Genomic DNA, 15,041 nt, shown 5'->3' with positions numbered 1-15,041 from the left:
ATTTCCACAAAGAAAATTTAAAAAATATATTTATGTTATGTAGTCATATTTTATATTTTTTAAATAATGTAATACAATATTATACATTATTTTTTTAGAATTGAGAAATACATATATCACTTAGACAAATTAAGCGATAATTAAACAAATTTGATTTTTATTTTGTGAGCAAAAAGTTTATTATTAATTAGCATTACTTATTTCAAGATGTTTAAGAAATGATGGACAAAAAAATAGGATGGACATAAATGATATATGAACTATAAATAGTTTTTTGTAAAGCTGACTTAGATAACTCATATGCATATCCATTTCCAGTCCTTTTTGATGCATAAATTAAATTTCTTCAAAGCAGTTATTCCACAAAGAGATCGTATGAGATATTGTTTTAATATTCAGATTTGTTTATTGATTGTTAAGAACATTGATAAGTGTAAAAATGTTTCATTCGAATATGATATGTCTATAACCGAGTCCCCAACATGAGACAAGTTTATTAAAAAGTAAATAATTTCATTTTTCTTATATTATATAATAAATATATATTATTTACTGATAATAAAAATATAGTTATTCATCTATCACAAATATCTATGCAAATATGTGAATTAAGTACAACAATCAAACAACATAATGATTTCCACAAAGAAAATATAAAAAATATATTTATGTTATGTAGTCTTATTTTCTATTCTTTAAATAATATAATACAATATTATACATTATTTTTTAGAATTGAGAAATACATATAATATCTTATCCGCGCGTAGCGCGGTTAAAAAATCTAGTACTACTTTAATGATATGGTATAGAAAATTCAGATTGGATTAGTGTTTAGTATTTAGTATTTAAAGATTGTTGGTGTAGTTTAATCCTCCTATACTACTTCGGTATATGGAATAAAACGCTCAATGCATATGTATATGGTTAATTAACGATTTTAACGTGTAACATGGATGTCTCTTTCTTCCTTCATTTTTGACCATATATTATGTGTGATATGTCATGTTTACCGGGTAACCGCAAATGAGAAGGGTATAACCGGCTCACTTTAGGTACACATGTTAGATTCTTCATTATGTTTGAGCTTATATTCTATTGATTAGGGTTTAGCTTTTATAATTAGGGGAATATAATAATCGTTTAGGTATACTATTTAGCTGATGTGGGAGGGTCTAATACGTAGTGGTTAGATGTCAGATTGGTGTCCTATACTATTTCGTCTAAATAGAATAACACAGCCGTAAATTGTATGTGGTTATTATTAATGTGATATGGCTTCTTCATATTCTCTCAAATGTAAACATTTTGCTAAAATATTAGCCATACCTCATTTTATCTATGCTATATATACATCTCTCTTCTGCCTGCTATTTGTACAAGAGAGAGTTAAAACCGGACGAATAGAAACATAATTGTTATTTTTCTAATTATGTCAAAATCAATGACATGCATTTAATTTTCTTTGCAAACTTAGTCATTTCGCAAATTCTCCCTTAAAATATTTATGTATTTTTATATGGTATGTAGTTTAATTTAAAACGATATATCTTTTAATCTTAATAGTTATTAAATGAGACTTTCGACGTATATGATTTTATAATTATTCGCATCTTGTCATAACAAAAATTTTAAACTATGGATTACAAAATTTGAATTTGAGATTTTTAACAGTTTCAGTAATTTATAGTCGTTTTAAAAAAAAATCAAACTATAACATATAGAGAAAAATCTTAATTTTATTATATGACTAATGTTAATTTATTTTAATATTTTAAAATCAAACAAATATGATAGAAGTTACATTAATTTTATCAAATTTTGATTATTGAAAATCATTAATTGTCATATATACTTTAGGCACATTAGGCAATTCTGTAATTTTATTCAAAGAAATAACAAATTTAACACTGAATTTATGGTTAGTTTAATAAAATGTTTATTAAATATTTAGATGGACCAACTTATTTCTCTAAAAATTCTAAAAATCATCCTAATGATAACATGTGATTACCAAAATATGTTGTAATGCTTCTCAATTGATATACGAGGGATACATCAAATGAAATAATGCATGCATGTGGTGTGACTTGTGGCGTTAGACCATGTGTAATTTTGACAATTTTTAATCATCTAAAAATTCCCCCGATAAACCATTTTCTTTTTTAAAAAAATAATTAACATATAATATCCAAGACCTATAAAATAACCCAAACAAATCTCTAAGAAGAGGTACAGCCTACGGATGGATCCTCTCTCCGGATATTCAAATATATCGTAAACAATTGGCATGTATCCGCTACAGATGGATCCTCTCTCCGGGTGCGATCATACTAGCACTAATGCACCGGAGAGAGGATGGAAATCGTAAATTATCACCAGCCATAAGAGGAGTTGGCGAAGAGGCAAGATTTGGAACTGGTTGGAGGGCCTCCTCCCATCCTTTTGCAGCTAGGACTGCCTTTCTGATACAGTTTTGGACTGAGATGGATTTGTCTTCAAAGAAGTAAGTTCCTGGCCGTCCATAGCGTCCAAAGGAACCAAGGGATCAGCGGAGTTGAGACCAGAGTAAAAGCTGGCAGGTTGATGTCATATGGGATCCTTGCTAACATGTTTTGAATGTTTTGGGTACCAGCCTGTTGGCGGTCTGTGAAAGACAGAGGAGCTTGAAGCCAAACCTCTTTGGAGGGAAATAACACTCTGAAAACAGATGATTCATAGTTTCCATTTCTCCGCATCTCTTGCAATGGATATGCTCAGTAAGTCCTCGAATAGCAAGCAAGTTTCCTATAGGGAGCGCCTCGTTTAGAATCCTCCAAAGAAAGTGTTAGATATTGGGTGAAGTGGGGATTTTCTAGACACACTTGTTCCAATTTATCGCATGTGCTGCTAGATTCGGCGTAGCAAAAGGTGCTAGTTTGTAGCCTGATTTGGTGGTATAAGCACCCACTTTATCAGCCAGCCAGATCAGTTTGGCTGGTGAGCGGAAAGAGGTTGGAATTACTTGATGAATTTGGTCGTCATGGTGAGGTAGGTGAAGCCTCATTATGTCTATATTCCACTCGTTAGTTTCTAGGAAGAGGAGATCACTAACCCTTAGGTCGGAGGCTGCAGAGATAGGAGGTCCATAGGGACGAATTTAAAACTTTATAATTGATTTTGTGATCATCAAATCATTTTCCGTATTATGTCTCACTTATACAGTAACGAAACATCATTTTTTTTGATAAATCATCCATTATAAATGTATTTTCTAAAAAACATATTAGAAATATAAATGTATTTTAGTGATATTGATAACCAAATCAATTTTTACAAATAACCACTTAAATAGCTAATTAAATTTTATTGAAGAAAATAAATTTATAATTGACTCAATAACAATCCAAGAACCATATTTTCTAAGGAAAAACATTCAAAATTGACAAGTAATAATATAAGTCAGTAATAATAACACGAAGAACCGTGTCAGCAATGCGTATATCTACTGATATACATCATTTGTATATATCGTATTCATATAATATAAACACTAGGTTAAGACATACGTCTTGCACGAAATAAACATTATATATAAAAAATTAATTTATGTTTTATTTATTTTACATATTAATAAATAATAAATATATATTGAATAATTAAAAAATCAGTAACTTTTACGTATACAATTAAATTGGTGCGAATATGTAAATAAATTTTATTAATCCAAACAATTTTTTTTACTTAATATGGTATATAATTAAATTTAAAAAATATTAACATATATAGTATATTTTTAGTATTAATATTTGTTAAATAATAATCTCTACTCATATATATATTTTTTGATCATTTGTATCTTTTATAGCAAAACGTTTATGTCACTTATAACAAAAATTTCATTGACAAAATTAGATATAGTATCTTATCGCTCTTGTATTTCTATTCTATTTCTGTGAAAATGAACAATATGTTGTGATCTTCAATTTCGACATTTCTCTTTTTTGACGTGTTCATCAATCAATAGTAAGCTAGTTTCATGTTCTATTATGTTTAATGGTTGCAGTTTTTTTGCGCAACATTTAATGGTTGTATATTAGTACTCTTTTCTTGATTAATGGTAGAACACATCAAATTACCAAACTAAATAGTATGAATCAGCTCTTGTATTTTTGTACCATTCACAAGAAATAGAATAACACTTACATCTCTAATTTTCAGGGATATTGACAAACATATATACTTCATGTTACTCCGACTCAATCACCTACACTTTTACGGTTGGTATTACTATCACCATCGATTGTTTGACAAATTTATTCTTTTCCAATTTCTAGTATACAATTAATGTTTAGGGTTTATATTTTTATAATTGGGTTTTAGGGTTTATATTTGGGTTTAGGGTTTAGTAAGTAATGTTTAGGGTTTATATTTCGGTTTAGGGTTTAGTAATTAATGTTTAGGGTTTAGTATTTAGAGGAAAGCGTGAGGTTTAGGGTATAGTATTTAGGAATGAGGGTTTGGAGTAAAGTTTAGTATTTACGAGTTGTGAGTGGGTTTGGAGTCATATACTAATTTAATGATATGGTATAGAAAATTCAGAATGGATTAATGTTTAGTATTTAGTATTTAAGGATTGTGGGTGTAGTTTAGTCCTCATATACTACTTCGGTATATGGAATAAAACACTCAATGCATATGTATATGGTCAATTAACTATTTAACGTGTAACGTGGGTGTCTCTTTCTTCCTTTATTTCTGACCATATATTATGTGTGATATGTTATGTTTACCGGGTAACTGCAAATGAGAAAGGTATAACCGGCTCACTTTAAGTACACATGTTAGATTCTTCATTATGTTTGAGCTTATATTCTACTGATTAGGGTTTAGCTTTTATAATTAGGGTAATATAATAATCGTTTAGGTATACTATTTAGCTGATTTGGGAGGGTCTAATACGTAGTGGTTAGATGTCATGTTGGTGTCCTATACTATTTCATCAAAATAGAATAACACAGCCGTAAATTGTATGTGGTTATTATTAATGTGATATGGCTTGTTCATATTCTCCCAAATGTAAACATTTTGCTAAAATATTAGCCATACCTCATTTTATCTACGCTATATGTACATCTCTCCTCTGCCTTCTACTTGTACAAGAGAGGGTTAAAACCGGACGAATGGAAGCATAATTTTTATTTTTCTAATTATGTCAAAATCAATGACATGCACTTAATTTTCTTTGCAAACTTAGTCATTTCGCAAATTCTCTTTTAAAATATTTATGTATTTTTTTTTATGGTATGTAGTTTAATTTAAAACGATATATATATATATATATATAGGCCTGAGCGTTTTGAACTCAACCCGAAGTATCTATCTAAACCCGAACCGGAAAAACTGAAACTGAATCCAAACTGTTTTACAAAAATATCCGAATGGGATTTATGAGCTTAGTACTTTGGTGTTTGGTTATAACCCGAATCGAACCGAAATCCGAACTAGGATCCGAAGATATCCAAAATTAGTTTAATATGTTAATGTTTTTATATATTTTAAGACGATTTAGATATTTTAGAATATTCAAAATATTTTTTTAGTTTGTTTTAATTGTTATTTTGAATAATTTTTAGTTAATTTAGATAGTTTAACTAATTTTTAATTAGATTTGTAAACAATTATTATATTTTGAAAAAACAATTGTCAATTTTTGAGGTTCAAAAAATATATTTTTGGAGGATTTTAAACATTGGTTACATCTGATCCGAACCGAACCCGGAAGGAACCGAACTGAAACCGATCTGATAATTAGTAAAACCCGAATAGTACTTCTGAGCATAACACCGAAAATCAGAAAATCCGAATCACCCGGACCGAAACCGAACGGTCGACCGAATGCCCAGGCCTATATATATATATATATATATATATATATATATATATATATATATATCTTTTAATCTTAATAGTTATTAAATGAGACTTTCGACTTATATGATTTTATAATCATTCGCATCTTATCATAACAAAAAGTTTAAACCATGGATTACGAAATTTGAATTTGATATTTTTTACAGTTTTAGTAATTTATAGTCGTTTAAAAAAAACTCAAACTATAACATATAGAGAAAAATCTTAATTTTATTATATGACTAATGTTAATTTATTTTAATATTTTAAAATCAAACAAATATGATAGAAGATACATTAATTTTATCAAATTTTGATTATTGAAAATCATTAATTATCATATATACTTTAGCCACATTAGGCAAATCCATAATTTTATTTAAGGAAATAACAAATTTAATAATGAATTTATGGTTAGTTTAATAAAATGTTTATTATATATTTAGATGAACCAACTTATTTCTCTAAGAATTCTAAAAATCATCCTAATGATAACATGTGACTATCAAAATATGTTGTAATACTTCTCAATTGATATAGAAAGGATACATTAAATGAAATAATGCATGCATATGGTGTGACTTGTGGCGTTAGACCATGTGATAATTTAGACAGTTTTTAATCATATAAAAATTCTCCCGATAAACCATTTTCATTTTTTTAAAAAATAATTAACATATAATATCCAAGACCTATAAAATAACCCAAACAAATATCTAAGAAAAGGTACAGCCTACGGATGGATCCTATCTCCGGATATTAAAATATGTCGTAAACAATTGGCATGTATCCGCTACAGATGGATCCTCTCTCTGGGTGTGATCATACCAGCACTAATGCATCGGATCCTATCAGAACTCTGCAGTTAAGCGTGTTTGGGCGAAAGTAGTATTATGATAAGTGACCTCCCGGAAAGTTCTCGTGTTGTATCCTTTTTAAAAAAAAACGCGTTAAAATAATCCACCAATTTTAATGTCAAAAGCAAATGATAATCAAGGAAAATTACAAAAACTTTAAAATTAAAATAAATGCAAGTATGCAACAAATTGAGTTGATAAAAGGATACTCAAAATAATACAACCTATAACTTGGACCACGAAGCATCTGATCAAACCTCAAGGGAACTGAAATAGCACAACAATTGTATATATACTGGTTGGCTAATTTGCTCCATATTTTAAGGTGATGAAAAAGAAAGTAAACAAGTGGACACTAAACTACGTTGGTGAAAACTTTAGCAAAAAAAAAAAACGTTAAAATCATTGACAGTTTAGTTGAAATATTTGTGGCGTCGATGGAGAGGTTTTGTTGGAATAAAAGAAGAAGTCATTACTAATTTTATAAAGATGAGCAGACTAACTATTGGCAGAAAACTGTAATCTCTAAGTGTCATGGTCACGTAGCAGCTATTAGAAATTCTGAAATTAATTGCCTTTGGCTGAGAACTCTATATAAGATATAAATTAAAATATGCATCAAGCATGAATGTGCTTAAGATGATGAGCAGACAACTATTTGCAGAAATTGTAATCTCTAACTTGAATGACCACGTCGCAGCTAATAAGGAAATAATTGCGTTTGAATGAGAACTTTTATAAGACATAAACGAAAGATATGCATCATCCATGTGATTGAGATAATTCCAAAGATCCGTGAATAACTTTACACCTATATCATCGCTGTTTTCTTGTTTTTCTTTTTGCCAGCATAAAACGTTAATATATAGATATGTGAAGCACTAAAGCGCCATCTGAGGAAAGTGCTAACACCGATTACTGTTTAGTTGATATTTAAATATTCTATGCGAGTTAAGAGTTTTGAAGAAAACAATATTAGGTCTCCACTACAATACATGTCATGATATCATAAGAAAATTTCATACATATGAAATGTCATGAATAAAAGTTCATATATTACACGTTTTTAAATAGATTCAATACTCAAACTATCTGTAAAAAAATAAAAATATATTATAATTATCAAAATAAAACATTCAACATTCTCTTAACGAAAAGCGCTAAAAAAATTTTTTTATCTGAACATAATCAATAAAAGTTCAATCAAATTATTGGTCATACAAAAACTGATCAAAGTAAATTTAAACTGTGACAGAAAAGTAAATCTAAGCATCCGATCAATTCAATTTAGATCTAAGCATCTCCGATCAATTTAATTTAGAGCATTTCCAAAAGAAATTATATAACTTTAAATATATAGTTTTTTGCTCTCCAAAAATAAACTTCAATACTTCAAATTTAGAGTTTTAATGAGTGAAACTTCATTCATTACTCAAAACTCCAAATTTAAAGTTTCATTTTTTTATTTGCATTTTGTCCTTATAATCAATTACACATCACATTTATGATTTTTAAGTAATTTTTCATTTATCGTTTTAATCTTTAAAACTTTTGTATATCATAAATATTCCACATTTAGTTTTATAAAATCAAAATTTACACAGAAAATTAAATAAAAGTTTTTTTAAAAATTATAATATTTTAAAACTAACAAGAATATTACAAAAGAAACTTAAAAACGTTTTAAAAGATGCATGAAGACATAGTTATTACCCAAGTTTAAATATTATAAACACTAATAGCCTAGTAAATTTGCTCTAGAACCTCTAAGATGTTGTCTAAACAAATTTTGTGTAGCCGAAGTTGGAGCATTACGAAAATAATTTTCTGGAATATTGTGGTATTTTGCTTGTAAATTAATATTTAATTATAAATTTCTATTTATAATTTTATATTTTGGTGTAACATTTTGTTAATTAATATTAGTGTAATATTTTAATATATGTGCTAGATATATTATAATTTTTTTATGGATTTATATTAACTATGACAAATATAAAGACACATAGTGTAAATTATAAATAATTTTGAAATTAAGTTTAAGAGTTTATTTTTGGAGAATACCACCTTGAAATTTCAAATATAAAATTTTGTGAACTTTAAAATGGAGAGTATTTTTGAAAATGTTCAAAAGACATATGGCAACATTCTCGGTTAACTTCGATGACGATGTAGTTGTGAACACAAATATTTTACTTATTAAAAAAATGAATTGAGAAAAGAATAAAATGGTTGTATAGGACCACCATCACACTGATTCACATATAACAGCAGCCTAAATCAGTTTGACGGGTTCAACGCTTATTTCTAGTGGTTGGCAAAGAAAAAACCGAGAAGTCAAACTGAACCAGTCAAACTCAAAAAGACCCAAATCAAACCAAAACTCTTAAAAAACCTATCAATCCAAATAGTTCGATTTAGTTGGGTTTAAGGCAAACCAAACAGAAACACTGAAGCATTTATTTAATTAAACTAATTAAGTATACTAATAATATTAAAATTAAAAATATTTAACTATCTAATTTAAATAATTAAATATAATTTTATATATTTTACTTTTAAATGAATAGAAAAACATAACTCTAATGTTAAAGAACATGAACTTTGTACAATTACAACAAAACCAAAAAAATTACCTATGATATTTATATTAGGTTCGAAGATAATAATATAAAATTATTAGATTTCATCTTCTACATTTTTATGTAATGTACATTTATATATAAAGAAGTTAATAATTTAGTGTTAAATTATGATTTGTTTTATTTTTTATAAATTAAGTTTTTTGTGACCAAACTATAACAAAACGATAACCAACTTGATTAAACTGAACCAACACAACACAACAAAACCGAAACAAACACAAACCAAACCATACCGAACATAAACATAACCAAACTAATTTCGGTTGACTTCAGTTAAAAAATTTCAGATCCAGACAAACTCAAATGAATCCAACTCAAACCCAAATTTTGCCCACCCTACTCACGTATATCACATATGTCTATTTAATTTTAACACCTAATCGTGTATTTATGTATTGTTTATATTTTTCTAGATTCAAAAAATCGATAGGCGGAACGCGTTTGGTTCACTTGAGCCTAATGAGTTACCTGAAAAGTGAAGAAAATCAAAGAGAACTCGGAGAATAACTCTTTAAAAAAATTATATTACATATATACCTTTAAAATATTTTTATCCAGAAATGACAAATGAAGTAGTTATTTAAAAAGAAATTATACTACACATCTTTTAAACATTTTTCTATCGGAAATGAAATGACAAATGAATTAGTTTTTTTAAAACCATGCAACACATCTTTAATTAAGAGATAGGCTTGCTACTGGTTACCGTACTCGTAGATGGGGTCAGCCACAAGAATTCCTATTCTGTGGTGAACCGGATGAGACTCGAAACCTTTTTCGCCTGTCCGTACACTTCCACGTTATGGCTGCAGGTCGTGGGGAATTTATTTGGAGCCAAACCTGATCCATACTGGGATACACCTCTCTGTGGTTCCTCACAGGAACATATGACCGGTTTACTTTCATCTTCCTAAGATTGGTGCTGCAAGTCACTATCTATTTCATTTGGAGGGAGAAGAATGATAGGAAACACAATAATACAGCTAAACCGGTGGACCAACTGGCTCGGCTAATTAACAAGACGTGAGAAACCGTATTATGTCTACAAAGTACTACGTGAGGGCTAAGCTGCAGGGCCTTTTATCTCGTTGGTTTGAGGCTCACGTGTCCTAGAGTAGTCACTATTTTTTTCGGCTCGGTTAAAGCTCTCTAACATTGTACATATACTTTTTCAAGTTGATCAATAAATTAAATATTTCATCAAAAAAGCGATGAATAAATCTTTAAATTTTCGATGGAACCCGAGTTCGAAAACACCAAAATGCATTTTTGTGTGTTTAATGATCTTTTTAAAAAGGATACAAATGTAATTTTGATATTCTTCTTCTTCCTCGAGGTCTAACTTAATTTGCAACCATGTTTTGTGTTTTCAACTTAAATACCCATTTTTTGCTATTTACTTTATTTTAACTTAGTTTATTTATTACTAACACTAAATTATCAAAATATAAAATTATAAAATTGTTACTTTGGACTCGAAATTACCAAATTATTATTTTTATTAATTTACCGGGTTTTAATCTGACTATGGTAAAATCGTGGTGGCAAAGCTCCGCCGAACACTTTACCGGTGCAAAATTAGCCACTTCAGTTGCGGTTGGAACATGGATTGTTTTCTATAAAGTTATAGATAGCGTATCGGCATATGCATATATACATATTGAATTGTACAAGAATGAAAGCGAGTAGTACTAAGAATCTAGACATTTACGTCAAATGACAACTAGTGACAAGAAACATCATTTTGTTTTTTGAAAATAACAGGAAATGGATTTTCAATAATAACAAGAAACATCATTCTCAATAAAAATGTAATTTACCTGTCAAATATTGAATTTTCTACGTCAAATATATGGAACATAACATTTGCTTTAAACAAAATACTTCCTCTAATTCAAAATACTTCAAGTTTTGGGTGTGTGCACAAGAATTAAGATATACACTATTTCCTAAAAAGTAACATTAAAAATATAAATCAAAATTAATTTTAGTCAATCCTTAAAAATAAGTATAAAACATCATTGGTCACATAGTTTTTAATAAATATAAAATTAATATAAAATATCAAAACATCATCTATTTTGAAACATTAAAAACTCTCCAAAACATCATCTATTTCGAAACGGAGAGAGTATTAATTGAAATTTAAAAACACATACACACATATATATATATATATATATATATATATATATATATATATATATATATATATGCTCCATCTGTTCCTGAAAGTAAAATGTTTTAATTTTTTTACTTGTTCTACAAAGATAGATTTTTTATATGTTTAAGGTATTTTTTATACTTCTAAGAAACATTACATAAAAAATATTTGAATTGATTAAATTTTATTATTGAAAAGTTATTGGAAAGTGTATAATAAAGTAAAAAAAATTAACTTATAAACATTATTGAATTATTAATAAGTGTGAACACTTTAAAAAAATTTTACTTCCGGGAACGGAGGGATGAAACAGATGGAGTATTAGAGCATCTCTAACCCCACTTTATTTTCACTCTAAAATAGAGTTTAGAGTAAAAAATACTCCAATTGTATTCTATTTCTCAGTTTATAATATAGTGAAAAATAGGTTTACTCTAAATATAGAGAAATTTGTTTTTTTTTCATCATTCTATTTTCTACTCTAAAATAGAATATTATTGGAGTAAACTCAAACTTTATTATAAAGTTACTCTATTTTCGATGAATTTATAATTTACCTGTAAAAAAATAGAGTAAGCCATTAGAGATGTTATTAAATAGTGTGGAAAGTAAACAAAGACGCGTAAATGTAATCAAGGAACATCATTTTCAATGAATTTATAATTTACCTGTCAAACATTGAATTTTATTCGTCAAAAATATGGGATATAACATTTGTTTCAAACGACAAAATGTTTATTTCTAGAAAAGGAAAAGACACACACACATATATAAATTTAATAGTGTAAAAGATAAATAAACAATGCGAAAGGTCTCCTCCTTAATCAACTTTGTATTATTTAAAACCGAACAAAAGCAAAACCAAAAGCCACAAGTAACCCCAAACCAACAAGAAATAAAAATAAACACGGACCTCCGTTAGAAAGAGAGTAAGAAGAAAATGGCGACGGCAACGATGATCTTTGCGGCGGCGATGACGGCGATGATTTTGGTTTCATTGCAGCAGGTGGAAGCGCAATCGGCTACGACGTGCGTAAACAAGCTAGTCCCCTGCTTCAGTGCTCTGACAACGACCACGAAGCCACCAAAGGATTGTTGTGACTCGATAAAGGAAGCGGTGGAGGATGAGCTTCCATGTCTCTGCACCGTCTACAACACTCCTGGTTTGCTCTCTCAGTTCAACGTCAGTACTGCACAAGCTCTAAATCTCAGCCGTCGATGTGACGTCACCACTGATCTCTCCGCTTGTTCCGGTAGCTTGTGACTTCTTCAGATCTCTCAGATTTATTAATTTTAATTAGTCACTAGAAATAATGTTTTTATTTATTTTTCAGGTACTGGAGCTTCATCGCCAAAAGCTTCTTTACCTCCTCCAGGTATAAATTAACTTCACCTGCTCTTCACATTTTTTTAACTAAAAAAAATATATCGAATATATTTTTCTCAGATATTTATTGGTTTATCAATTTTTAGAATTTAATTTCAAGTCTCGTTTGGTGAATTATACTACCATTTTATTATTGATTAGCTGGAATTTAGTTGTAAAATCATATGTTTTTAGACTATCTCTAATACATTTTTCTATTTTTATGTCTAAAGTAGAGAAACTCTATAATAAAGATGAGTTTTACTCCAAAATATTTTCTTAAAATAGAAATCTTTACATATAAAACAAAATATAGAAAAATATTATTTTTTTCTTCTATAAATAGAACAAAAAATAGCAATTTATATTTTAGAGGCATAAATAGAAATAGATTAAAATGATTTTACTTTTAAATACTATTATAAATATAGAAATAGGGGTGAGTTGGAGTTCTCTAAGAGCATCTCCAATCCATAGCTATTTCCACTTCTATAATAGCATTTAAAGGTGAAATTGCTCTAACCCATTTCTATTTCTTCCTCTATAATAGAGATCTCTATTTTTTCTTCTATTTATGAAGGAAGAAATAGCATTTTTCTATTTTTTACTCTATATTTAAAAATTGCTATTTTAGAGAAATACATTAAAGCATATCCCATTTCTATCATAGAGTTTCTTTATTTTAGAGGTAAGAGCATCTCCAATTCCACTCTATTTTTCACTCTAAAATAGAGTTTAGAGTAAAAAATGCTCCAATGGTACTCTATTTCTCACTCTATAATAGAGTGAAAAATAGGTTTACTCTAAATATAGAGTAATTTGTTTTTTCTTTGTTCATCACTCTATTTTCTACTCTAAAATAGAGTACCATTAGAGCAAAATCAAATTCTATTATAGAATTACTCTATTTTAGAGTAAAAAATAGAATAAACCATTAGAAATGGTCTAAAAATAGCAAAACAGATTGGAGATGGTCTTAGTTAAGTCAACAAGACAAGAACACATAGATTTTTATTTTCCCGAGACTTCAGTGTTGAGTGTGAATGCTAGCTTTTTCTTGTACTTTCTTTTGCCTCCGATATTGACTTGAATTATTCGAACAATAACAATAACATGTTAGGTAAATGGTTTTTTTTTCAAAATAATTCAAAATTATATTTTATCATTCATTTGTTTGTGTGTTGACCCTTTTTTATCGTATGTATTTATAATAACAGCAGGAAAAAGAGGAAACGACACCGCAGTTGGAAACAAGCTCACCGGTTATGGAGTCACCACCGTGATCTTGTCTTTGGTTTCAACCATCTTCTTCTGAAAAAACTTAACCGGAATTACCAGGTTTACCGGTTTATTATTAGCTCATAATTCTCGAGATTGTTTGTTGTGGTAAACTTATATTAAGGATGAAATAAAGTTTTGTTATTGTTCACGTGTCATTTGTGTCCATGTTCTAACATTATATAACTATTGGATTTAATTCTTCTGATGGGATTGGAAGATGTTTGTTTATTCAGTGTGATTCTTTCGAGTATGATTTTTGTTATGATAGAAATTGAAAATTAAAAAGAAAATGAGCTCATTGCTGCTAGATAACTAATTTAAGAATACAACAACAAAAATTCCTTAAGTATCTCTTATCGTATGGAGTAAAGGGAGAAATTACATAGAATCGTCGGGAAGGAAGCAGCTAGATAGTTTTGTACTTGGTTGCTTGCTTGCTTGGCCCTATCTGTGACATGTTTATATAATGATTGGGAAGATTACTCAAATAACACTAATCTTTGTTTTTATTACTAGATTAACACTTATTTTTTTTTATTTACAAAACTGTTTTTTGTACCCAAATTGCCCTCATGTCCTTTGTTAACAAAAAACATATTTACTAAAAATGTCATTACTATTTTATGAAAAAAAAAAAAACAAAATTGATAAAAAGTATGCCGTTAAAAACCTGCGATACATGATAACAGATTTATTAGTTTCTGGCAAATTTAATTCCTCCCGCAGGTTTACCTTGGCATACTTAATATTGTTATAGACTTTTATAAAAACTCTGCCATGCATTACAATAGACATATTTAAGTTAGCAGATTTGTTTAAGCTGGCAGACTTTTATA

General features: G+C 28.5%; 1 protein-coding gene and 1 pseudogene across 2 annotated transcripts; both read left to right on the top strand.

The window, feature by feature from the left end:
• Nucleotides 1-6,706: 6,706 nt before the first annotated feature.
• Nucleotides 6,707-6,825, top strand: LOC117128725 (annotated as a pseudogene).
• A 5,537-nt stretch (nt 6,826-12,362) lies between these two features.
• LOC103838364 (protein YLS3) lies at nt 12,363-14,437 on the top strand. 2 transcript variants are annotated; one of them, XM_009114799.3, is made up of 3 exons: nt 12,363-12,811; nt 12,893-12,934; nt 14,145-14,437. In XM_009114799.3, the coding sequence occupies exons 1-3, from the start codon at nt 12,499-12,501 to the stop codon at nt 14,237-14,239; spliced, it is 450 nt and encodes a 149-aa protein (XP_009113047.1). In that variant the 5' UTR covers nt 12,363-12,498; the 3' UTR covers nt 14,240-14,437. The 2 variants fall into 2 exon arrangements, with proteins under 2 accessions (XP_009113047.1, XP_009113045.1); XM_009114797.3 differs by having other exon boundaries at nt 12,369-12,811; nt 14,142-14,437.
• The last annotated feature ends 604 nt before the right edge of the window (nt 14,438-15,041 follow it).

The sequence above is a fragment of the Brassica rapa genome, chromosome A09 (assembly GCF_000309985.2).
Source record: "Brassica rapa cultivar Chiifu-401-42 chromosome A09, CAAS_Brap_v3.01, whole genome shotgun sequence".
NCBI classification, from domain to species: domain Eukaryota; kingdom Viridiplantae; phylum Streptophyta; class Magnoliopsida; order Brassicales; family Brassicaceae; genus Brassica; species Brassica rapa.
The sequence above is the reverse complement of the archived record's forward strand: the minus strand, read 5'-3'. Positions and strand labels throughout refer to the sequence as shown.

Bases quoted from the DNA above. Each gene is read 5' to 3' on its own strand.
- LOC103838364 (XM_009114797.3), top strand. From the start codon at position 12,499: ATGGCGACGGCAACGATGATCTTTGCGGCGGCGATGACGGCGATGATT. The intron at 12,812-12,892 runs GTAGCTTGTGAC...TTTATTTTTCAG, and splicing joins TGATCTCTCCGCTTGTTCCG to GTACTGGAGCTTCATCGCCA. The intron at 12,935-14,141 runs GTATAAATTAAC...TTATAATAACAG, and splicing joins AGCTTCTTTACCTCCTCCAG to CAGGAAAAAGAGGAAACGAC.